General features: G+C 47.7%; 1 protein-coding gene and 1 pseudogene across 6 annotated transcripts in view; one reads left to right on the plus strand and one right to left on the minus strand.

The window, feature by feature from the left end:
* The window catches only part of AP1B1 (adaptor related protein complex 1 subunit beta 1), a 46,553-nt gene that overhangs the window by 13,044 nt on the left and 7,948 nt on the right, over nucleotides 1-25,561 (plus strand). For 3 of the 6 annotated variants that reach the window (XM_016164326.2, XM_016164329.2, XM_016164328.2), the window contains 15 exons: nucleotides 2,408-2,470; nucleotides 5,442-5,547; nucleotides 7,932-8,067; nucleotides 8,777-9,022; nucleotides 10,183-10,373; nucleotides 11,153-11,374; nucleotides 13,830-13,950; nucleotides 14,409-14,504; nucleotides 15,499-15,614; nucleotides 15,944-16,109; nucleotides 20,801-20,899; nucleotides 21,335-21,594; nucleotides 22,232-22,433; nucleotides 23,213-23,233; nucleotides 23,865-24,008. In XM_016164326.2, the coding sequence (XP_016019812.1) occupies nucleotides 2,434-2,470; nucleotides 5,442-5,547; nucleotides 7,932-8,067; nucleotides 8,777-9,022; nucleotides 10,183-10,373; nucleotides 11,153-11,374; nucleotides 13,830-13,950; nucleotides 14,409-14,504; nucleotides 15,499-15,614; nucleotides 15,944-16,109; nucleotides 20,801-20,899; nucleotides 21,335-21,594; nucleotides 22,232-22,433; nucleotides 23,213-23,233; nucleotides 23,865-24,008 (2,163 nt within the window). In that variant the 5' untranslated portion in view covers nucleotides 2,408-2,433. The remainder of the gene's footprint in view (nucleotides 1-2,407; nucleotides 2,471-5,441; nucleotides 5,548-7,931; nucleotides 8,068-8,776; nucleotides 9,023-10,182; nucleotides 10,374-11,152; nucleotides 11,375-13,829; nucleotides 13,951-14,408; nucleotides 14,505-15,498; nucleotides 15,615-15,943; nucleotides 16,110-20,800; nucleotides 20,900-21,334; nucleotides 21,595-22,231; nucleotides 22,434-23,212; nucleotides 23,234-23,864; nucleotides 24,009-25,561) is intronic. The other 3 variants (XM_016164331.2, XM_016164330.2, XM_016164332.2) reach the window with 1 other exon arrangement.
* On the minus strand, nucleotides 1,094-1,212 carry LOC118603570 (annotated as a pseudogene).

Here is a 25,561-nt window from a genome sequence, read left to right on the forward strand (position 1 = left end):
TTTTTGCCTTCACTGAACCCTCTTCTTAGACTAAACTTAACCTTGAGAAACAGGGAACCCTCTTGTTTAGGATACCAATGCCAGTTATGCTCTCAAGCGTGTGGCTTCTGAAGCCATGTAGCCCTTTATTGTGTGTCAGACACCCCATTACCTTGTTTATCTGCTCATCCTCAGAAATCCAAAAAAAACGTCTAGGTTGGTGAGGCTTCTCTGTGAGTAAACTCCTATAGGAAACAAATGTCAAATAGTTATATAACAGAGCTATCAGAGAGCAAGCTGAGACTCCCTAGAATTTTCAGTGGTCCCTTATCGTTTCTTTCAACAACTATCAACTGAATACTGACCAGGTGTGTAGCTCTGGGCCAGACATGAAGGGGGAGGATGCATAGCGCTGTGGACCAGACCAGGTCCTCCTTTTGTGGATCTGTCTACAGCCTTGACTCCTGCCGCCAAGACTGGCAATTAGAGTCCCCTTTGTAGGACTGGCATCAGACGCAGTGGTGTTTTCTGCTCTTTCCCACAGCTCCCATAGAAAAGTTTTATCATCCCTTTTCAACCTTGCAAAGCAAAAGGAAAGTAGAATTCTGTCTTTTCCTTTATACCATTTCATCAGCCAAGCCTTTATTCCTTTATCCTGATGGGATCCATAAGAGATATAAGGCATCCCCGAGACAGTACATGTTTGTTTTCCACTGATTACTAAAACAAAATCTGTAGGTATCTCAGTTGGAGAACAGCCTATTGCTATCCTGCCATAAATACAAGATTAGCCTGGAAAAATACAGTTGGGCCATAGAGGAGCTATATTGGCTTTGTTTGCAGAGACTTTTGAAATGATCCTTATTCCCTCATACTTGTCCCACCAGAAACTATCTTTTCCCCACATAGTAATGAATTGAAGGAAGGTGTTAATGGGTTACATGTTGAGTCTGTTCCATTGAGACAATAGAAGGGACAAAGTAAGAATGTCTGTTTCTGAGGTTTTATGATTTTCTTAACACATGAAGCTACAGGTAGTACTGGAAGGTTACACTTGAAAGTCTCATGCTTTTTGGTCTGTTTTGTTTTGTTTTATTTTATTTATTTATTTTTATGCCTATAGCACCTGGTCTTCCTAGGTGGTGTTCCATCCAAGTACTAACCAGGCCCAACCCTGCTTAGCTTCCGAGATCAGACAGGATTGGATGTGTTCAGGGTGGCATGGCCGTTACTCATGTTTTTTTGGACTCAGTCCTTAGCCACTCACTGTCTCAGGGCTCTGTGTCCCCCACCCCCACCCCTGCTCAGATGGAGATAGCAGAGCTCCTTCATCACTAGAGCACAGATGCTGAGCTCAGATCTGAAATGGTCTCCCAGATCCAGCCACTTACAAGCCTTATGATCTTGGGCAAGTTATTTAACATCCCTGAGCCTCAGTTTCCTTATCTGTAAAAATGGGATTAAAAGCAGTTACCATATTGGTAAGATTAAATGAGATAATGTGTGTAAAACCCCTGGCTTTGAGAAGGCTTGGTTAATGATAGCTTCTTAATAAATGTTAGAACAATCCCAGAAGCCTCTGCCATGTATCCAGGGTGCTTGACTCCTTTGTAGCTAGCTTCCTTATCTTTCATATATTGACCAAGAGGAACTATTGAGGTTATATAGTAGGTACCCAATAAATATTTGTTGAATGAATAAGAGGACCTGAGTACTTTCTTTGTCTTACTGCCTTAAAACAGCACTTCACACTGTGAATTTTAACATAGAAGTCCTGAGAGGTGTTTCGAGAAGACTAGCCAGTTATATTTGAAGAATGCTATAGAGACTACAGTGTATGGATGCTAGCCCTCTGTAGAGACGAATAATGTATATCACTGTTAGAGAAGCTGGAAAATTGGGGGAGAGAATAAATCTTCATAACTTTTTAAACTTGACATTTCCAAACTCATTTGACTTTTTAGTGCCTCCCCGAGGCTGTGATGAGGCTTTAATGAGTTAGTGTGTGTGAAGCACTTAGAACAGTGCTGAGCAGAATGAACATCCCAAAGGTGCTGGTGTAACCATGATTGTTGGGTGCATTTTAATCTGTGGACCCTTAAAAAGAGTATTTAGCTATTCCCTTACTGATGAGCATTTAAGTTTTTGACAGTCGTGCATTGTTATGGACAGTACTTCAGTAAAACCATTATATCCTGTGCATGTATTTCTGTCAGAGAGATTCCCAGAAGTAGAATTGCTGGGTCAAAGATATGCACATTTAAAATTTTATCAGCCATTATCTAACAATTCATTTGCCTCGTAGAGAGATAAGACACTAACTTACCATACCACATGTGTACTTGATCCTTCTCTCCTCCTCCTGTGCTTGGTAACTGAAAATGGAATAGAACACAGTGGAAAGTCACCGCTCTCTTCTGTCTTGCAGAGTCTGGCCACAGATAAGGGACCAAAATGACCGACTCAAAATATTTCACCACGACCAAGAAAGGTACTGTTTGTTTTATGGTGCGCTCTTGTTCTACTTTTCCCCTGCCTAACCCTTTTGCTTGTCCCCCCTAGAGGGATGGCAAGTGGAGTGGGGAGAGGCCTGGAAGTGAGTGGTGGGAAATACCCAGAGTATCTTTAACCCTGTGGATACAGAAAATTAAACTATTGATGGTATAAAAAATTGAACGCTTCTTTTAGAAGTCAGGAAGGGAAGAGCATTAGCTCCAAATATAGAAAACCCTCTCTTGTTCCCCATGGTTTAAAATTGTTAAATATGTGTTTTTCCTGGAGGAAAGAAGGCACACTTGCTATCGTCAGCCCCACATGATATGTGTGTGTCTGGTCCTTATCAGTGGGCACATGTTTTCTGTGGTTGAAGTAGAGTTTATATCCTGTTTTTCATTTGACGTTATCATAAACATTTCCCCACAGTCTGACAACTCAATATTAGTCTATTGAGTCGATGCGCTGAAATTTGCTAAGCTCATCTTATATTGTTGCATATTGTGGTTGTTTGCTTTTCGGGAAATGGAGGCTGTTGTAGGAGCTGACAAATATGCTTTGGCCCTGTAAGCATCTTCTGACTGGCCCTTCCTCCCTCCTTCCTTCCAAGTAAGATTAGCACACTCCTGCTGACCAGATGAAAAGTGTCTATTGTTGGATCAGCTGCCCATCCTCAGGCATTTCATTTATTGGTCCAGCCAGTTTTTATTGAATACCTGCCATGTGCAATGGAGGAGATAGTCTCTAAACTGGCTTTGCTATGGTTGCACAGAGAAGACAGTTTATTAAGTAATAATCACTCTGAAGGGCAGTAGGTGCTATGATAAGGGAAGTATAGGAGTTCTGGGAGGATCCTGGGTGGACCTATCTATATAAAGAGAATAGGGTGGAGGAGGGGAGCAGAGCCAGTGCCCATGATACATTCAGGGGAAGTAAAGCTCTTTGGCACAAGTTACCGAAGAATGTGATGTAAAGAAGGTTGGAGAGGTGTGCAGGAATGAGTAGTGCAGGGCCTGGTGAGCAAGGCCGGAGGGGGTGAACTTAATGTCTAGTCTATTGGGGTATCAGTGGCCGGTTTTTGTGGGCTTGCTTTTGAGGAAAATATCTGTAGAGAGATGCCTAGGTCCAAATCTAATATCAGTGATGGTTTTAAGCAAGGGAAGGTCCAAGGCAGATTATAATAAAGAGGTGAAGTTGGGGTGAAGCTGGGGCGAGGCAGGTTGGCCAGTACCAAAGCTCTGATGAGAGATGGAGATGATAGTGCCTAAGCTAGGGGGATGGCATCGAGGTAGCGAGAATCAATGCCTCATATGTGATTGAGGAGGTTGGCCTGGTGACCTAGGAAAGAGACATTCAGATGCAGGCAGTTCCCAGGTTCACCTCACCAGCCTTCTTGGGGCCAAGGCGACTCAGGCCTAGATCCATCAACTCAAGGCTTCCAGCAAAGCAGGGCAAGCCCTGCAGCAGGGTCCAGGGTCAAAGTCATTGTGCTCTGTTGGATTCTGCAGCTGGGAGACATGGTGTGCTCATTCTCTTGGAGGCTAAGGCCATGGGTTCCTTCAGCTCTACAGAGCCATGAATTTGAATTGCCAAGTCTGCAGATTGCTCCTGGCTCTGTTGAGCAATATCCTCAGTGTGGCCTTGCCCCAAGCTGTGCTGTGTATTTGTTCTTTAACCTTGTTTGGAGTTCTTTGCTGAATACCACACTGTTCAGACATGATAAAAGCTGCTTTTTTTTTTTTTTTTTGTCACTGTAAATCTGTCTAGAACTTTCTCAGCTCTTACCCCCATATGATAGTCTGCTTCACCCCCACCCATTGTCATTTGAGAAGGAAGCCGGGGACTCTTATTCTACAAAAGAGATAGTCAAGGCAGAGGGTCACATGGTAAATTAATAATAATAACTGTCTCACTTAATGCAGGATTAAATGGTATTTCACAACTGAGTGTTTAATGAGAGAATTCCGTGCCCTGGTCAGGGTAGAGAGTACAGACAAGGAAATAGCTCTAGAGAAGCAAAGCAAGTATCCTGGGTCAGCCTGAGCATAGGAGCTTTGGTACTGGCAGTCTAGTTTTGAACCTTGGCCCTACCTCTTACCAGCTATATGTCCTTGGGCAAGTTACTGAACTTTTTACAGCCTCCATTTGCTTGTCTATAAAATGTGAAATGCAGAGTTGTTGTGAGGGTGAAATGAGAAGAGGCATGGGAAGAAGTTAGTGTGGCATCTGGCTTAGAGAAGGGCTCAGGAAATGCTGGTGGCTGCTAAACATGAGGCCTATCACTCGAAGTCTGCCTTCTTAACCTTTTACTAAGTTTATTGGGGTCCCAACTACCTCTCCATGGCAAGGTCCTAAACAACTCTACTTCCTTGTTTGCTTTTTCCAGATCATCAAGTTTTTAAGAACAGTTAACATGTGCTATATAGAGCACTTGTGGGGCAGCTGAATTCTCATTTTCAAAACTGAGTAACCACTTGTAGCTCAGGAAGTGAAACCCTGAGTGAGCTGTTTTAAATGGAGGTTCTAGGAAAACAAGAAAAGCCAAGCGTGGGAATCAAGCAGATCCTACCCTCTCCCCTTAAACCTTAAGTCTCTAGATTTCATTACACGCTGCTGCTGCTACGAAGGCTTTAGGTAAGGGTCTGAGGAGATCTTTGCTTCCTCTATGTTTTTAGCGGTCTGGCTGAGCAGGATCTACCTTCATACTTTTTGTCTCAGAATGTTTGTAGCTTCCACAGTTCCTCTTTCCTCAATCCAAGGTGACCTCCATGCTTTCATCTTGATAATTCCTCTCCTAACACTTGTTTCTCTCTGCCGCCTATCCCACCCGAGGCCAGGGGCCCAAAACTGCCTTTAGTCGGCAGCATAGTGTTTTACCTGCCTCCTTCCCACTCGTTTGGAAGATGGGGACTGAGAATTGCCCTCTGACAGGGCGAGGATGGATTACTCATGCCTACCTTATTTTTTAGGGGAGATCTTCGAGCTGAAAGCAGAACTCAACAGTGACAAGAAGGAGAAAAAGAAGGAGGCGGTGAAGAAAGTGATTGCTTCGATGACCGTGGGCAAAGATGTCAGGTGTGCAGGAGTAGGCCGAGTGGCATCTCTTTTAGGGCATCTTTGATGACCCATGTCTCCTCTCATCTAGCTCCTTTCATGAACCTCCTTTCCAAACATAAGGCTCATTTGCAGAGGGATCTCAAGCTCAAATGCTGATGGGGTCAGACAGTAATGGAGTGAGTGAAATGGACTAGGTCGAAAAGGCAACAGACGATGAAGTGGATGTGGCATGAACCCTTTCAGAAACTCCAGAGGGTTGCTCCCAGCTTGGGAAAATGAACCTAATGTGGCCATGTTTTTAAAAAGAATGGGAAGTTGGATTTTTTATTTTTATCTCCCTGTTTTAGATTACCAGATGATATTAAAGAAATGAACACTGTGCAAGTAAAACACCTACAGATTGCATTGGTCAAATTTGGTGCCAGTTTGCAGCCTCTGGTGTGCATCTGATTACCAGAACAGATCATGTGTAGAATTGCTGCCCCACCTTTGCTCATGCGTTTTACCTGCCTGGAATGTCCCTTTTCCCTTTTCCATTTACTTAGTTTGTCTTTCCATCTTTTGAAACCCATTCAGGGTCTTCCTACTGCCCTCCCTCATCACTTCAGCCCACTGCCTTGAACACATAATATTTACTCTATGTTTCTGTCCACCAGCACTAGTTTTAGACTATTCTCCATGTGTACTTATGCTTACTTGCCCACCACATTGTAAAGGCCCTAAGGGCAGAGACTGGATTTTACAACTTAACACTTGAATAGTGTTTGAGAGTCTACAGAACAGTTTCAGATGTTTTCCTAGCAGTTCCTTACGTTTCCCATATTGTGGGTAATGATGTTTTTACTGCCAAAGAAACCAGATAAAATAATACAATGACTGCCCAACAGTCATGTGGTTAATGGCAGTACTAGGACCCATGCCTAGATCTTCTAAAATCCAAATCCAGGTGGCTTCTTCCCATTTCCTCTCCTCTGCACCTTCATGGTGCCCATCCCCGTGCTTCGTAGGCCCGGGTGCTAATGTGGAGCTGCTCCCCATCTGGATCCCACAGCAGGATCACACTGCTCCAAACTTCTCCATGGACTGCCCTATCCCATTGCCACCCCCAGCAAGGACTTCCTGACAGTGCCACAGGAGAAACAGTTCTGCAGAGGGACCTCCCGAAGACAGAGTAACAAAGGGATCAGGCATCTACTGGAAAACTATGCCTCCTTCCAAATTAAATTCCTTCCAGGACAATGCCACTCTCCACCTAAAACACCACTGTCACCTCTTCACAGAGGAAGCCTCTTGATTCTTTTATCTCAGATGAGTTTGTGTTGCTGATGTGACAGACCCAAAAGAGCAAGTTGAGCTCATCAGCTGGTCCTTTTCTCCCCGCACAGCCCTCATCCCGTTATTTTTGGTGTCTCATCTTCCAAGATGATGTATCAGTTTCAGCACCAATGGGTCTTCTGCCTGTTGGGGCTCAGAAAGTTCACTTTGACCTCTTAAGTCTCTGTTACCATGTTCTTACCCATAAAATCACAAGACTTGAAAGGGAAGGTGATGAATCCAGAGATAGAAAATTGATCTCTAACAATATTTCACATCTCAGGGGGCCTGTGACTCTGGGACTGTGGGTACCATGTTGGGAACAGTTCTACCCAGAATAGCGGCAATCTTGAGCATAAGCTTCAGAGTCAGACCTGGCTCCTCAGGCAGGTTATTTGACATTTATTGTCTTCTGTAAGATGGGACAATACTCTGGCTTCTCAGGGCTGTTAAATGAGATCAGGTACATATTAAGAGCCCTTAATACCAAGCCTGTTGTATATAGTACATGCTCAGGACATACTGGGATGGTTTTTTTAGTGGATACTTGAGCTGGCCCTTGTGGTAAAAGCAGCATGGCCCATCCCTGCTTTTCTACAACCTTCCTGAACCAGCAGCCCAATATAAGGGGCCACATTAAGTATTGGGAGGAAAACAATCATTTTCATGTATTTACCACCTCCCAGATATCAAGTATGTTATCTTCTATAATTATCACAGGGGCCCTGTAAAATGGGGTTTTGTTGCACCTTTCTTTTTTCTTTTTTGTTCCAACTTCATACAGCTAACAAGAGACAGAGCTGAGTTTGAGCCAGGTCTGATGGGCTCCAGAGCTCATGTTTGAACACTAAGAAAAGAACAGAGGACTTTTTTTGCTTTTAAAAATCACCCTTTGGAATTCTATTTCTACCAGTAGGTGTTCATGGTAACAGCATAGCTGATGCCCTCCCTTTAACTAGGAAGTCTTGTTATCTTTCTCCTTTCCTCCTATCCACTGTCTACCCACACCTCCATCCCTTCATTAGCTGCCTGAAAAATCTTTCTCATTCTTCAGCTTTCCCCACACTGACACCATTTTGACCTTCTAGTGCCCTCTTTCCCGACGTGGTAAACTGTATGCAGACGGACAACCTGGAACTAAAGAAGCTGGTGTACCTGTACTTAATGAACTATGCCAAGAGTCAGCCTGACATGGCCATCATGGCTGTCAACACCTTTGTGAAGGTGAGTAGGAGGTTGGTGGGAGGAGGGATATGGGTGCTCACGGCTCCATCTCCCCTCAGTTTTCTGAGGTGAGGCACTATGGCCCTTACCAGGCCCTCTGACTTCCAGTCTGAGGGCTTCATCTTCCAGCAATGGACTCCCATCTCCAGAAAATCAGATGCTACAGACCCTGCTAACTCATTCCATGGGAGGTCCCCTAGTGCCCCTAGGGATGAACCATTGCCTGCATCCTTTGCCAGGACAGGATTCAGCTAGTATCAGAGCTTCTCTGTTCCCCTTCTAGACTTTGCTCCTTTCTGCATTTTCTGTCCTCCAGATTGAGGAGGAAGTGGGGACTCCAATTGTCAGTTCTGTGCACCTTTAGAACCTTAGCTCCTCCTACACCTGCTGATGCACAGATACAGGCAAATGAGGAGTTCTGTGGCGCAATGGAAAGATTAAGGGTTGGCACTAGATGGATGAGGGTTTGACTCACAGCTCTGCTCTGCGACTGGGTGAGCTCTCAACCTTCCTGAGATCCTCAGCTCTCTCACCTGCAAAACAGGAAGAATATTATGTGTCTGCTGTGAGGATCAAAGTTAACAAAACACAAAGGCTCAGCACAGTATCTGGCATAGGCTAGGCACCCATACTTGGCACTTTTGATGCTGTCGGCCTCAGTTGGTGGGAAATCTCTTAGTAGCCGTCTGATGTGGCTCATTCCCCTTAGGACTGTGAGGACCCTAACCCCCTGATCCGGGCCCTGGCTGTGCGGACCATGGGCTGCATCCGCGTTGACAAGATCACAGAGTACCTGTGCGAGCCACTCCGGAAGTGCCTGAAAGATGAGGATCCATACGTGCGCAAGACAGCAGCCGTGTGCGTGGCCAAGCTACATGACATCAACGCCCAGCTGGTAGAGGACCAGGGCTTCCTGGACACCCTTAAAGACCTCATATCTGACTCTAACCCCATGGTAAGTTGCTGCCATCTTCACCACTTCCTGGGTTGCTTGAGAAGACCTTGAATAGACCCTCTGCCAGACAGTTCCCAGTTCCTAGAAGTCAGAGCCTTGCTGGGTGGGCTAATTATTCTCGTGCCTGCCATGATTTAGACACCACCTTTGGAGTGAGCTAGACCTGGATTCCCTTCTTTATGCTTTCTTTAACAAGTTGTGTGACTTTGGGCAAGCTGCCTAACATTCCAGAATCCTCTTTTCTTTATCAGTAAGATGGATCTAATTCTACATGATTGGCAGGAGTGCTGTGAAGGCAACGTGCCTGGTATAACCTGGCACACAGTGAGTGTGCAACCAATCACTATCATTGTCTCACAAAGACCACTGGTGAGCTCTGGATGTGAGGCGCTTTTCCCTTTCCCAACATCTTTGCAGGGCTATAGAGGTTACCCCGAAATAACATAGCTTGAAGGATAGGACAGTAGGATGTAGCTGGAAGGGGAACTTGTCTTCTCACACACAGTGGTGGGCAGCACTTTGCAGGGCAGTTCAGCAGCCCTTGTTTAAAATGAAATGCACAAACCCAGCAGCCTAGCCAACCCCCTCTGTCCTACAGAAAGACTGATCACACACAGGTGCTGAGTGGCCAGTACATGGATGGCCATTGGCACACTGTTTGTCATGGAAGAAGTTGAAAACCTTGTGAAGAGCATAAAAACAGCTGTTCTGTAGGAAATGGGTTGAGGGCCCAGAGCTTCACCTGGCAAGCCCCTCTCTATTCCAGTCCCCATCTGTCCCCAGTAGCCCTGAGAGGCTCTACAGAAATCTCTCTGAGAGAAACACTGTTGATAACCCCCAAAGTGAGCTATTGTAACTGATAGATGAATGCTGTGTGTTAGGTAGCTGGAATGCTTTTGTTGCCAGGCACCCGGCACTAGATCTTTCTTCTTTTTATCTTCTTTTTTTTCTTTAATGGCAAGTGCACTTATTTTAGTTCCAGTTTACAGAGGAGTCAGTAGGATGAGTGCTTAGAGTGGGTCTCTGTGCTCCAGACCCCGCCTATCAGGTTGTGTGTTTTCAGGATATTCAACCTCTGACCGGGCAACATCATTAGCCCCACTGCCCTCTGGCCTATGAGCAGTGTCCCCAGCCGCTGCCCCTTCTACCCTCTCAACTAGGTGGTTGCAAACGCTGTAGCTGCTCTCTCGGAGATCGCCGAGTCTCACCCCAGCAGCAACCTCCTTGACCTGAACCCTCAGTCTATAAATAAGCTACTAACAGCCCTGAACGAGTGCACTGAATGGGGCCAGATCTTCATCCTGGACTGCCTGGCCAACTACACGCCCAAGGACGACCGAGAGGCCCAGAGGTGAGCAGGCTGCCCTCTGCTTACCAGCCCAGCTGGAGCTGGTCCTCAGTCCTCCAGTGGGCTCCTTCCTAGGGCCTTGCCCCAGTAACGTATAGTAACCCGTGGATCCCAATCAGGGTGAAGGGCTACCCATAGATCATCTTCAGACTCACTTGAGAGAAGCCAGAGCCAGGCTTTCAGTGGTGTTGCTTCAAGCAGTCAGTGCTCACACAGTGCTTAGGACCTGACCTGAGAGCTGACAGAAATCCTGGTTCCCTCAGGTTCAGTGAAGAAGGTAGATAGCATCTGAGCCAACATTCGTTGAATTCTCACTTCCCATGAATTTGATAATCCTAGAGCAACTCTGAAAGTGGTCCCATCATTGTCCCCATTTTACAGGTAAGGAAACTCTGGCTTAGAGAGGTAGAGGAAAAGTGTGCAGGTCACCTAGCTGAAACTCCCCTGACTCTTGGTTGTAACCAACATGATGTCCTGCCTCTTTTGAACGCCATCATAGTGGGGGAAAAGGAGAGTTGACATTTATCGAGTATTTTCTGTACGCGGGGCATTGTGCTGGTACTTTACACACATTGTCTCATTTAAGCCCCAGCAACCCTGTGTTGTCGGCCTCATTTTCTAGATGAGTTTCAGAGTGGTTTTCATCTGCTTGGGGTCAGTTTACACGCTGCAGAACCAGAATCTAGATCTTCCACTTACAAAAGACGTGCTATTTCGATAACTAAAAACAGCTGTTTCCCCTTGTCTGTCTCTCCTATTTGCCCCCTTGGAACGGACCCTAGCATTTGTGAGCGGGTCACCCCCAGGCTCTCCCACGCCAACTCAGCTGTGGTGCTTTCTGCTGTGAAGGTGCTAATGAAGTTCATGGAGATGTTGTCCAAGGACCTGGACTACTATGGCACACTGCTCAAGAAGCTGGCCCCACCCTTGGTCACACTGCTGTCAGCTGAGCCTGAGCTACAGTATGTGGCTTTGCGCAACATCAACCTCATCGTGCAGAAAAGGTACCAGGACTGCCACACACATGCCGTGTGTACTCCTGGGGGTTCTGCTACTGGGAACGGGCTCAAGGGAAACAGACATGTCACTGTATAGGAAGTTTCAGTAGCTTAACCCAGGGGTTTTCAGCCAGGGACAGCTTTGTCCCCTAGGGGACATATGACAATGTCTAGAGACATTTTTGATTGTCATACCTGGGGGTGCTACATCTAGTGGGTAGAGGCCAGGGAGGCTGCTTAATATCTTACAATGCATAGGACAGCCCTACCACAGAGAACTGTTTCATCCAAAATGTCAGTAGTGGTGAGGTTGAGAAACCCTGGCTTAGTCTAATCAGGTAGCAGATCAGGTAAAGGCTAACATGGAGCTTCTTAACCACAGACAATGGATGGCTCCACAGAAACGTGGTGTAAGATTTTGTCTGTGCGCATGTATTTTTCCTGGGGACAGAGTCTGAGGTTGGAGAACTGCAGGTGGTAAGGTGCCGTGGACTTTGCATCAGTCTGGGGCAGGGGAGGGGTATGTCAGAGTTGCTCAGAAGCTATGCAGCCCATTTTCATCCTCTCCATGGGAACGATTACAGCAGTAAGCCGCTCCTCCTAAGGGAAGGTGCCTGATGCTCAGGGCAGGTTGGGATGAAAAAGGAATTAGCATTGCAGGTGTGAGGGACCCAGAGCAGAAAGAGTTCTCTGGAACAAGCCAGTGAAGGAGACCAGCAGCTCCACAGAGTAGAGCTGGACTCAAGTTCTCCCAGCCTTTTTGACTCGCTCAGCAACTAACTCACGAGCACCCATATGTTATAGCAACCCTATTGGTGGGAGCAGGGCTATGCAGAGAAAAGGGGCCTTGTAGGCATTCTCTCTTGAAAGAAAGCGCATGCTTCTTGTCATTTTAGCATTAGCCTTGTTCTTAGGACACTCTTGGTGGCCCAGTGGAATTGAGACATTTGTGAAGGTTTGGGAATTAAATATGAGAAAGCTCTGAGAGCCTAGACAAAGGGGTAAGACAGGGATTCCCAGCTGCAGGGTGGGATTAGTAAGGTGTAACCTGTGGATCACGATCAGGACAAAGGGCTCCCTGGGCTATATTTAACACTGCAAATCTCTTAAGAAGTTTACCGTGTCACCAAGGCATCACCTGGCCCAGCCCTGACATGCAGTTCAGCACTTTTTGCCAAGTCCCGATTGTAGAAATCACTTCTTCCTGCTGTCCCCAGCTTGGGAACCTGCCTCCCTCAGAGGCATGGTGGAGGCTTCCTGCTTTGTCAGGACCTCCCTACAGCTTGCACACCAGCACGGAGTACCCAGGGCCCCCTCCCCTTCCTCTCTGCTGTGTCCTCCTTCATCATGTCCTCATTCCTTTTCCACCATCCTTTCTGTTCTGGAAAGAGCATAGGAGTTGATGGTGACTCTCATTAGCACTAGCCGTGTGACCTGGTGCAAGCCTCTCCACCTCTTAGCTTTCCTCATCTAAGAAAAATGAGGTGGATGGTGCCAGTTGAGAAAGGAGCACTGGTGACACTGGTGACAGCTCCTGTAAAGCCTTTTGTAAGGCACACATTAATTACATTAGATGCTTCATGTCTAACTCACAACGATCCTGTTTTGTAGGTATCTGGGGGGGCCCCCAGGACCACCCTGCATTCAAAGACTCACTAGAACTCATGGGAGTCAGCATGTAGTTGTTCTCCCAGTTAAGATTTATTATTGGCATAGTGAGGGTGCATACACAACTGGGTCCTAACGGAGAATGACACAGTGGAGTCTGGAGGAGTCCACATGCTTCCTTATACTCCCTCCCTTCCACGGGGGCGGAGGTGACAAAAAGTACACTCCTCCCTCAGCAACAAGATGCAATGACATGGGTATAATGTTTCTGCCTGGGGGCGCCTATTTGACACCCATGTCGGTACACTCTGCCTGGCACCTACCAAAATTCCGACTCCCAAAAGAAAAGGAGGTATTTAACATAGACCATATTGTTTATACAGTCTAGGCACAGTTAACCACTTTTATCATCTAGGGAATGGTGAAAACACGCCCAAAAGCTGAGTTCCCAGACTCCAGACCTTTCTAAAACTAGAGACTCAGGTCTGCAATGGTAACACTCTCTAGCATAGTCAGTGCCATGCCCATTGCATGGGTGAGGAAGCAGAGGCCGTAATCATCAGCTGGGATTGAAACCAAGCGCATTGCCTGGTGCCTCTAATGTGACCTATCTCTTGCTCAAATTCCGTCTTCCCTTCCTGGGATGTGATTAGACACATAATGGTTAGTCAGAACTTTGCTCAGGCCAATCAGAGGGCCCTGACCAGGAGTGTGCAGCCATGGTGGTGACTGCCTTCATTGATGTTGGACTCCACCTCAGACCCCAGAAATGTCCCAGCAGACATGGAAGGGGTTTTCTCACAGGGCTTATGACTTGCTTTTTGCTCTTCGGGCAACCTTGCCCTGCCACCAGGCCTGAGATCCTAAAGCACGAGATGAAGGTCTTTTTCGTGAAGTACAATGACCCCATCTACGTGAAGCTGGAGAAGCTGGACATCATGATCCGCCTGGCCTCCCAAGCCAACATTGCCCAGGTCAGCAGAGGGCAGTGGCCAGGGGCACAGGCGTTGGTGTTGGACAGTAACACCACCAACGAGCTGTGGTCTCTGGGCAGGCTGCCTGTTCTCACTGTTAACAGGTCAACTCATGAAGAGTGCTAAGCACAGGGCACGGGGCTCTGTAAGCAAGCACGTAACAAATGTTAAGTGATAAGGAATTTGTTCTTTGCGTTATTATCCATCCATTGAAAAGTGATAGTTAGGTGGCTATGTTAACTATATCAACCTAAAAATGGGTTGTCCAGCCCTGCCAACTAGTCCTTCCCTGCTTTCCTCTTGGGGCACCTGACAGCTCTCTCCCTTGGGCCTTCCACCTCTAGCAAGAGGCAGAATCCCACCCTTCTAGGAATCTATGCATCCCCACTGCCCCTGGTATTCCAGGAGGTTGCCCCACCAGAACCCCTTCAAACTTATCTTCTCTGTTTGGCCCACAGGTCTTGGCAGAGCTTAAAGAGTACGCAACAGAGGTGGATGTAGACTTTGTACGGAAGGCTGTGCGAGCCATTGGCCGTTGTGCCATCAAGGTGGAGGTGAGGTTCTGGAACTCTGTCTTCAGCTTGGAGAGGATGAGGGGGAAAGATGAAGCCAGGAAATCAATCTGATTGCAGCAGAATCTGCCAGCTGCTCATAGTCTTGGAGGCCTGAGGGTCACCACCATAGTCCCCAAAGCACCCACTATACAGATTTGATTGGGCTGCTTCTCATTCTGTAATCTCCCTTAGGCCTTTGAGTTGTTGCAGATGAAATTTACCTATCAGAATCATGGGTTCCTTTGCAATATTAGCTAAGAGGATGGGGCAGCCCCAGCTGGTGGTGGCCCTGGTAGACTTAGCTTTCATTCCATAGAGCTTTGGGGCTCTGCCTTTCAAATGTTTTGGCAAATATCATGATTCAGCTGTTCATGTGCCCCTTTCTCCAAGCTCCCGAGGGCTATCCAGACCCCATGTCTAGGCATTTCATCACTCCTATTCTCTGCCTATGGAGCTGTGCCTTAACCACAGAGCTGACTCTCCTTAATCAGGTCTGCTGGGGGCTAGGAGATCCTAAGACAGCTTGTCACTCCAGCACCTTGTGGCATTTTCCCTTTGGCACCTTTGATGGCATCCTGAGAAATCTCTCCCACAAGGGCATTAGCACAGTGCATTGGAATGACGTGGGGTGGGGACTGTCCAAGCAGAGCTTTTCTAAGTGTTTTTGGTCCCAGGAGACCATTTTGAGAAACAAGTAGAAGTGAGGTAAAGTTGGGCTGGAGCTTGGTCTCTGTACCCTCAGGGCTTGGCTGAGAGGACTCCCCACTCTCAGGCCTTCTCCTCAGTCTAATTCTATCTCCTTCTGTCCCTGTCATCCCAGGGCCATCATTTTGTACTCATTCTCCCACCACTTATCTCAAGAAAGTGTTCTTTTCTCCTGCCGTGACAAGGAAGGTGGGCAAGGTATGACTGAGCCCTTGGCCAAGGCACAGTCATCAGATGTTCTGCTGGAGAAGGGTCCAGGGCCCTTGCTCACAATCTCTTCTTCCCACAGCAATCTGCAGAGCGCTGTGTGAGCACTCTGCTTGATCTCATCCAGACCAAGGTCAACTACGTGGTCCAGGAAGCCATCGTGGTTATCAAGGACATCTTCCGCAAGTACCCCAACAAGTATGTGGTCTGCTCCTCCCAATGAGAGTGATGCAGTTCTCCTGGGGACAGGGATGGTGGGGAAAAAAACCAAGGAAGGAGCCTCTCCCCTCTTCCTTGCTTCTCTGCCACAAAATAGCATTCTCAAAAGAAACCCTTTGTGTTTTCTTCTCCTGAGCTGCCCCTCCTCTGCTCCACAGACCAAAATAAGAACTAAAATGTAACATAAAACTCCAGTCTCATTACTCATCACCTTCCTGGGGTCTTTCAGGGCATCTGCCTGTCTCTCTTGGCCCCTGCTAGGCCTCCTCCCTCAGTGCTCACATGCCAGCTGTGTGCTGGGTCTCTAGGTACGAGAGTGTGATCGCCACACTGTGTGAGAATCTGGACTCCCTGGATGAGCCCGAGGCCCGGGCTGCCATGATCTGGATTGTGGGCGAGTACGCCGAGCGGATCGACAATGCCGATGAACTGCTGGAGAGCTTCCTCGAGGGCTTCCATGATGAGAGCACCCAGGTGAGCCATCAAGTGAGCTGACTCAGGCCAGGGTACAGGTCATGATTGGCAGCTTGTTCCATTGCAGTCCATCATGCTCTGTAACCTTCCCCTCAGCCAACAGCCCTCAGGGCCCTGCCCCTTCTAATAGTGCATTGGTGGTGTGGATAGACAGATAAGTGATGAATGGATGACAGATGTGTCTCCTTTTCCTCCCACACTACAGTACCTGAGAGGGACTTATGAAGACAGCCTGTGATGGATGGTGTGCACTGAAGGCAGACAAAACATTCTGGTTTTATTTTCATATTCGTCTTTGGATAGATAATACACTGACTTTGTTCAAAATTGAAAAGATACAAAGGATATATATAGTAAAAATTCTCTTTCCTAGCTACCAGTTCTCCCAGAGATCACCACTGTTATTTATTGGTTTCTTAGGGATACTTCCAGAGAGAATTTAGGAATATACCAGCAGGTAAACACACACCTCTATATACATGTAAACATACACATACACCGTTGATTCTTGTTATTTGTGATTCTTATATTCTGTAGAGTTACCACAAATACTGAATTAGCAAGTCCTCCAGTGCTCTTAGAAGAAATACAGAGGTGGGTTCCTATGAGCCTCTGGTCCCAACATTTTTGTCTACTGGATAGTATATAGCCCTGTTTTACTTGTATTTCTGTTTATAGACAGCTTATTTAATAAACATTGTTGGTTCATTAACATTGAACTTATGGCCAATAACACTAACTTCTGCCTAAACAAAGCTTATCTGACACATGCATTTTCTCCATAAGGCACATCACAGCCTTCTTGCACTTATGAACACTAGGCAGCACTTCAGCACTACACTCGGGGCCATTTTAAACACAGAAATCACCCACACAAAGCACCAAAATGTGAAAGATGTGGCACTAAATAGACTGAAAAGAATATTTGTTTACAACGTGAGAACAAAAAGGCAGAGTGTTGCCTATTTTGACCTCTGCTGGGAATGTGTATGTCAGGTGACTCAAATTTTGCACTGCTTTGCACGTGTCTGAATGGCTTTGAAACACCACAAGTGCTGATTTTGGGGTTACAAGTAAATTTTAGCAAGTAGGTAAATTTTAAATGTGGACCCGAAGAATAATGAGGATCAACTATATATATATTTCCTCCTCATATATTTCTAAACACTGCTGATAGCAGCATACTATACAAGTTCAAATTGTTCAACACCTTGCCTTTTTCCCTTAAAAATATACCTGAAGGCTCTGCCATTATTAATTTATAAGAACCTTTCACAGCTGCATAGGAGTCCTTTGTGCAGAGGTCCCATGCTTATTTAACCAGCCTCCCCTGAAAAGATAGGTGGAGTCAGTTTTCTGCTCTTTTCATCAGTACTGCTACGAATAAGCTGTGTAAGGCATGTCTGCAAGTACAGCTAGGGGATAAATTCTTAGAAGCAGAAGGCTTGGTAAAAGGGCCTGTGCATTGGAGATTTCCCTTGGCGTAGAGATTGTTCTGGTTTACACTCCTAGCTCAGAGATGTGGATAGCCCTCTCCTTACCTCCATGCCAGCCTAGTGTACCCTCAAACTTTACTTTTGCCAGTCTGATAGATGAAAAGTGGTACAGTAGCTTCATTTTACTTGTATTTCTGTTCTGAGTGGGGTTGAGTGTCTTCTCATTTGTATTCCCTTTTCTGTGAACTGTATCTGATCATTTACAGAGACTCTAAAATGTATGTCTGTAAGCACAAAAATCTTTTCTCTCCCAAATAGGGCAGGGTAACCTAGTGTGTCAGAGCAAGGGCCTTGGAATCAGAGATCCTGGAATTCAAACTCCTCTTCTGCCCCTTCCTGGCTCAGTGGCTTTATGCTAATCATTCTGTGCCTCACTTTCCTCATTTATAAAACAAGGTCACAACCCTCTTGTTGCTGTGAAAGTCGAATGGGATGCTTTGTGTAACGTTCTTAACATGTGCCCAGCCCATGATAAGCACTCATTAATGGTGGTATTGGTGCTGGTAAGAATTGGTTTAAAAGCAAACTGGTCCAGGCAGAAAAGAGACCAACTGACTCTTGTAGCTAGTGAGTTCCAGGAGTGTGCCCTTCTGGCAATCCTGGGTATGGATGCTCAGATGATGGCATCATGGCCGTTTCTGCCTCCCTGGGGTGGTTCTTCCTTGGGCAGGCTCCCATGAATGGAGCCTGCAAGGAGTCAACAGTTTCAGGCTGTGTCCTTACATCTCAGACACTCCTGTAATTACTTTCCTTTTAGTAGTTCTGGTAACATTCCAGGCTTATTTGCATCGTCCTGAGCCAGTCATTCTGATTTTGGCCAGGTCTGTCAGACACACATCCGGTCTCCATGGATTGCAAGGGCTGCAGAGAGAAGGGCAGTTCTTTGAAGGACAGCCAGCATTTCTCTTACCAGAAGAAAGAATAGATACTGGATGGGTAAAAACAATAAATGTCCATCACAAAAAGTAATTCTCACCTACAGCCACTACTACTTGCCATGTCCAGCTGTCAGCCTGCCCCAAAACTGCCTTTACTTTTAACACTCCAGCTTCTCATTCTTGTCTCTTGAAAAGCAAAGTTTGGCCTGCGATGGTTTCTGCCCCTGCGATCAAATCCTGCCTGGGATTACTGCAGAGGATGTCTTGTAAAGGTGTTTCTCCCCGTATAATAGAGTAAATCTTTTGCAGCCTCTTCCTTCTCTAAGAAGCCTATTAAAAAGCTGGGATCAGAGAAGTTGGATAAGGGAAAGCTACGCAGCAGCCTGAGGCGGGGAAACAAATCCAGGCTCCTCCTGTGTTGGGTGGCCTGGTGCAAGTTCAGCACACCAAGCCCATTTCCTGGTCTCCAGGACAGGGCTTTTGCAAAGCTTATTGGATGGTGTGGGTACACTGCCCACTCCAGTGCTCAGCAAACAGTAGCTGTGTGGTGGTGGTGTTTTCATTAAGTGTCCTGCTCTGTTTGCCTTCTGGTTTCACAACACAGTTCAAAGCTTTTGTAAGAATACTTTAGTGCTTTGCAGTTTGAGAACTTATTTTAGATTGTCTCTTAGGCCTCTACAGCCATGGACGAGTACCCCAGAAAGTGTTAGCTAGGGTGGTATGTCAGTCCAGCCTGCATCTGACACCTGTGGATGTCAGAGGCAGCGGTATCATTGTAGGAGAGCTGTTGGAAGGTGAAAGGGGCTGGGCTCATAGCCAGAGCTCCCAGGCAGAGTAGCAGACCAGACAGTGATAAATGAATCCAGGCAGCCAGCTAACTTGGATTGGGAATAACTTGGTAAAGAGCCTCTTGGTGGCTGTGCTGATATTAACAATAATGACAGAATACACAATAGATTCTTTATGTGTATTGTCTTATTGACTCTTCCATTAATCCTGTGAAGTATTATACCCATTTTATGGATGAGGAAACACTCAGAGAAGTTAAATCTCTTGTCTAGGATCATCCACCTGGGAAGTGATAGAACCAAAGTTCAAATGAGATGTAATCTAACTCTTAAGTCAGTTGCCATATATTGCCATTTTCAAAGCTCACAAGAGCCCCCTGAAGTGGGCACACCTCTCCACTGACCAAGGGTAAGTGGCTTTCTCTAGGCTGTCCAGCCAGAGGATAGAGCCAGGGATAGAAGCCAGTTCCCAGGCTGCCTCTTGTCTTCGAAACAGCCACCCCACTGCTCCTCTGCTATTGGCCTATGTATAACAAAATCACAGGGACTCTGGATCACCCATTCCCAGAAACAGACTGCCTCCCCTTCATCCTGCCTCCTGCTGTGAGCCCACTCTGAGTACCAGGGTAATTAAGCCATTTGTTTCTGTAAGTGCCCTCTTGCTGCAGACCTACCCTGGCACAGCCGTGGCTCAGGAGCCTCAGGCTGCCCTCTTTTCCTAGGACTGGCAAAAATAAGATGTGGCTAAGGAAGGAGTATGTGCAGGTAATTGTTCTTTCAAAGGTGTTTTTTCAGTCATCTTTCCTTAAGTGTCTGCTATACACTGGGTACTAGATTGAGCAATAATCAGGAATAAAACTGTGACAGACATGATCTGCCTTCAAGGGGCTCTCTCCACAGGCCAGTGCAGTGGGTGGAAAGCATTTCCAATACAGTGGGACAGCACTGATGAGGGAGTTCAGGAGGCTGCAAAAACATTGTGGGGGCTCGGGTCAGCATGAGATCCTAGGGGTAAGGAGGTGATGGTCAGGCTGAGGGCAGCAGAAGGCATGTTCAGGTGAAGGCTGAGAAAGGGCTGCTAGCAGCCCAGCTCCTCAACAAACAGCCAGCTCTGTGGGCCCTTGGACCTCACTGGCACCATTTCTTCTTGTTGATAGATGGTCCCTTTAAGAAGCTCAACAGCTACATGTTGCCTTTTTAAGCTGTGAGCTCCTTGAGGCACCATGAGGCCCAGAGCCCTAACAGGTTTCTGGGACCCCAGGGCTGGGCAGCAGCTCCTGGCTTACACAGGGTTGCCACACAGTACAATGGCCAGCTCCTTAGTGGTGATGCCAAGGTCTAGGGCACTCAGCACTACCAACATCCCTGCTGGCCTTCGTCTGTGTTTCATGGCCACCTTCAAACCTAGGAAAGCTGTTCACTTCCAGGGCCTTTGAACCCCTTTTCCCTCCGTGATGCCATATTTTGGCTTCCTGCTATCCCCACATGAGGCCCACACTTATTCCTTGTCACCTCCTGTTTTTCTACAGGTTCAGTTGCAGCTGCTGACAGCCATTGTGAAACTCTTTCTGAAGAAGCCAACAGAGACCCAGGAGCTGGTACAGCAGGTCCTCAGCTTGGCCACTCAGGTCAGTGCCCCAGCCTCCCCACTATGCCCAACACAACTCTTGCTCCACAAGGGGCACTTTAGTTCAGACCCAGGTGGTCCTGCCCCTAAGACTGTCCCCATTGTGAGTTTGGCCCCAGAGTAATCCAGAATACCTCTTTAAGGAACTCAGACACAAATCAAGATGGAATGGGGTCAGGTGGTGAAGTTGAGACCGACTGTAAATGAGAGAGGAGAGGGAAGTCTATGAGAACCAGGGAGTTTATTTGAGGACAGGGAGGGCAGGCTTCCCATGGAGGGAAGTAGGGAATGAGATGGAAGTGGGCATGACCCGCTTGGTGGGCTAAAGTGGGAAGAGAATGCAGGGCTGGGGGCCATGTCCATTGAAATTCTTTCCCCTTTCTCTCACCCGGTTTCTCTGCTTTGAGTTTCATGAGCTTCTCATCACCCCCCAAAGGACTCAGACAACCCAGACCTGCGGGACCGTGGCTACATCTACTGGCGCCTGCTCTCTACGGACCCTGTGGCTGCCAAGGAGGTGGTGTTGGCCGAGAAGCCGCTCATCTCTGAAGAGACTGACCTCATCGAGCCTACACTGCTGGATGAGCTCATCTGCTACATTGGCACACTGGCCTCCGTCTACCACAAGCCACCCAGCGCCTTTGTGGAGGGGGGCCGGGGTGTTGTGCACAAGAGCCTGCCACCCCGCACTGCCTCGTGAGTGAAGTGGGCCTGTCACCAGGCTGAACCTCCCCACCTTGTTCCTCAGTTCAGTAGCACAGGTGCTCAGTCCTGATGTGATGTACCCCGGCAAGGCCTGAGTCTGAGGAAAATTATGATTCTAGAGACCTTTTATTGAATACTTACCATATACTAGATATTGTCTAGGTGACCTCATTTGATCGTTATGAGAGCTCTTAGAGATGTCCCCATTTAACAGATGAGGATAATAGGCATAGAGAGTTTGAGTGCCTGGTACAGCATCCCCAGCCAAGAGAGCTGGGCTCAGACCCCATTCTCTCTGATTACAGACTCCTGTTCTTGCCTTCCTCCTCTGCCGGTCCCAGGTTTGGCTTGGTGGCCCAGTGCTCTCTCTAGAGCTGGCTAAGTGGTGAAATACAGATGTTCTCTCCCATCATTCACTCTCATGAAGCTGGATCTCTTGTAGAGCCAAAAAGATGGATTGGAGGAAGGGGGAGGAGGAAGAAGCATGTAGACAGCCCCTCTGGGGACAGTGAGGACACTCAGGTGCATGTCCTAGGGAAGGATCCTAGAGACTGGGCACTCCGACCTTTGACCTTCCTCAGACAGCCCTACCTCATACCCTGCTAACCTTCCGCCTGTGTCCTCACAGGAGTGAGAGCACAGAGAGCCCTGAGACAGCCCCTGCCGGAGTGCCCTCTAGTGAGCAGCCGGATGTCATCCCTGCCCAGGGCGACCTGCTGGGCGACCTCCTCAACCTGGACCTCGGCCCCCCGGTGAGCGGCCCACCTCTGGCATCCTCCTCGGTGCAGATGGGAGCTGTGGACCTCCTTGGTGGTGGCCTTGACAGCCTGGTATGTCTTGGGAACCCCTCTGGATGACAGTGATAATGATTTTCAGAAGAGCAATCACTGAACACCTTCACTATGCCAGGCACCAACTAGGTACCTCTGCTTGCATAGGTGATCATGTAGCTCCTTACTTACAGGTGAGAAAACTGAGGCTTACAGAGGTCAGGTGACTTCCCTCCAAGAGAGCACAGCTGCTAAGTAGCAGACATAGAACTTAGTTCCTTGCCAGGCCACTGAATCCCAAGAAACTTGGGGCAGTGTAAGGCCAGTCCTAGTCCATTCCCCCAAGTCTGACCCTGCAGGCACCTTGGCCTTAAGACTATAGGAGCCAGACCTGTGTCTACTGAACCCCATACCCTGCACCAGCTTGGCTTTAAAGAGGTTTATGAGAGGTCAGAGACAGTACTCCCCTGTAGAAGGGGGTGGCAAGATGCATGGGTATCTCCCTGGAACTTCATCCAGTGGGGGAGCAACAGAGCCTTTTTCATTCAGCAATGCCTGGCTCAAGTCTGCAAGGCTGTGGAACAAGAAAGGATAGAAAGGGCTGTGGCATAGGATGTGGGCGGTGGGTAAGACCAGGGTGTGGTGCCCTTCACAGAGACAGTCTAGGCTCTTCCTAGGGCCAGCATAACCTTGCACCATACTCTTCTCAGATAGGGCAGCAATAACTAATCTTTTCTTTTTTTCTCTCTCTCTCTTCTCTCTCTTTATATTCCTTCCTGGCTTTTCTGTATGCATGTGGCTGCCTGTGTCCTCTTCACCCTGCCTGCTTCTGCTTGGAGATGGGGGATGAGCCTGAAGGGGTATGGTTCAACCTTTGTGTCACCAAGCCTTCATCCCTGCTCCTGAGATCACTGGCCCAGCATCCCAAGGGTCAGATGATGTCAAAGCAGTCCCTTCCAGCCCTGGCCTTCTGTCCAGTGTCCTGGCAGCCTCTCCTTTGACCTCAGTTGCCACTGAGCCCCCATATCCATAAATTTCTTACCCTATCCTCACTATCCTATGACAAAAGTTGCCTTGTCATCCTCAGGATCGCTAGCCCTCTCTGTCCTCATGGCCCCTCTCTGACATCCTGGCAGGCACACTCCCATCTGCTTTAGCACAGCCCCCTCACAGCAGTATGTCTTGGGTACCCCTTTTATCTGTCAGCTGAGTGTTAGTTTGTGAATGTCCTCAGTCCTTTCCCAGAGGGGCAGCAGTAACTTAGGTCACCCCTACGCTCAAAGCTTGCAGGAGATGGGAGGGCTGAGTCTCTCCTCCACCCACCTCACTCTGTCTTGTCTTTGCAATTTAGAGTTATGTGACAGCAGCGCTGAGGGACCCCCTGCTGCCCCACTACCCTCTTTTCTAAATAGCCAGGTGGCTCTACTCATTCTGGGCCCCTAATGTCCCTGCATTGGACCCTGCCTCTGACCCCTTTTCGTTGCTTTCCAGATTGGGGGCCCCAACTTTGTAACACCCCCAGCAGCAGCAGTACCAGCCAACCTAGGAGCACCCATGGGCAGTGGCCTGAGTGACCTCTTTGACTTGACCAGTGGTGTGGGCACCCTGTCTGGATCATACGTGGCCCCCAAAGCAGTAAGTACCACACCTCCTCTCATGGCAAGAGCAGAAAGAAGTTAGAGACTGAAGTTTGGGCTCCTTAAATTCTGTGGAATTGGCTCAGGCCAGTGGGATGGGCTCCAGGAGCAGCAGTTTGCCAGCACATTGTGGAGGGCAGCTGGGGCCTGTGGGAGCATAAGGAAGAGATTCTGAGTCAGACATGGGGTGCTGGGAAGGCATCCTATAGGGAAGCTAGAGCTCAGGCCTACAGATCAAGTCAGAATTAGCCAGGCAAAGTAGGAAGAGGGCTCCAGGCTGAGGTAACAGCCTGCGGAAAAGCCTGAAAGTGAAGGAGAGCCCAGCACCTTCTAAGGAACCAGCAAAAGTCCCATCTGTTTGGAGCAATGGTTCTCAGTACTATCCAACTCAATGCCCCTTATTGACAGTAGACAGTTTATAATGCCATTTTCCTTTCCTTATTTTTAAATGAAATTTGTGGACTATGTATCTACTTACATGTTTTATTTCAAAATAATCAATAATATGCCCCTACTGCATAGAGGAGATGTAAAAGGAAAAGCATAAAATTATATATTTCAAAGTTGTGAAGACTTGGTGCAGGCAAGGGAAGGAGAGCTGAGTCTGGAGTATGAGAACATGTGGGCCTGGCACTAAGGAGAGCACAGTGTGGGCTCCGCCCTTAACATAAAGGAAGCTGCTTTGGGATGGACCGGGCCCGATGCCCTCACAACACTCAGGTCAGATACCATGTCTGCCAGTTTGTTCCCAGCCACACCCCTCTTTTTTTTCTAAGGTCCCCTGCCCACAGCCACATACAGTAGGGCTTCAGGGACAAAGTTTTATCTTCATCGTGACTAAGAAACTATGAGCCAGCACCTGCCCTGGCCTTACAAGATATGCCAGCTGTATTCACAGCAATGGTGACTGGAGCCCCCGGGCAGGATCCGAGCCCAGGGGGCCCACAGCAGACAGCAAGTCTAGTGCTGACAGCTGCACACTTCCGTGCCAGGGACTGCAGGAACATGGCACAGCTCATTCCACTAAAGCCTCCCAGCAGCCTTATTCTGCTGTTATTCCCATTTTGCAGTTGAGAAATCTGAGTGCTTTTGCCTAGGATCACCTAGCTGGTAAGTGACAGAATCTGAAATTGAATGCAGGGAGGTGGCACCAAAGTCTGTGCTTCCAGCCCCCATGTGATCATATCCCGAAGCATTTGAGAACCTCCTCTGTGTCTGCCTTAATGTCATGAGTTGTCAGAATTAGTAGGGCTGAAGAGAACATACAAATATGAGGTACGATGCAAAAAATATTCAGTTGACTAATTAGTACACGGATTGACTACACCGATGCACAAGACCGACCCATACACAGAACTCCAATATAACAGGCATAAGGCAGGACCAAGTGACAGAAGAGCAGCAAAGACTCCTGCAGCTCTGCAGTTGCCAGCCCTTGCCAGGCATTGCAGAGCTACCAAGAATACAAACCCTGAAGCTGTCCCTCAGGAAGCTGTGTGTTCATTTTAACAGATGTTATCACTACTGTCTTAGATGGGTGTACCAGCAGTG

Source organism: Rousettus aegyptiacus, unplaced genomic scaffold (assembly GCF_014176215.1).
Source record: "Rousettus aegyptiacus isolate mRouAeg1 unplaced genomic scaffold, mRouAeg1.p scaffold_m13_p_5, whole genome shotgun sequence".
Classification (NCBI taxonomy): domain Eukaryota; kingdom Metazoa; phylum Chordata; class Mammalia; order Chiroptera; family Pteropodidae; genus Rousettus; species Rousettus aegyptiacus.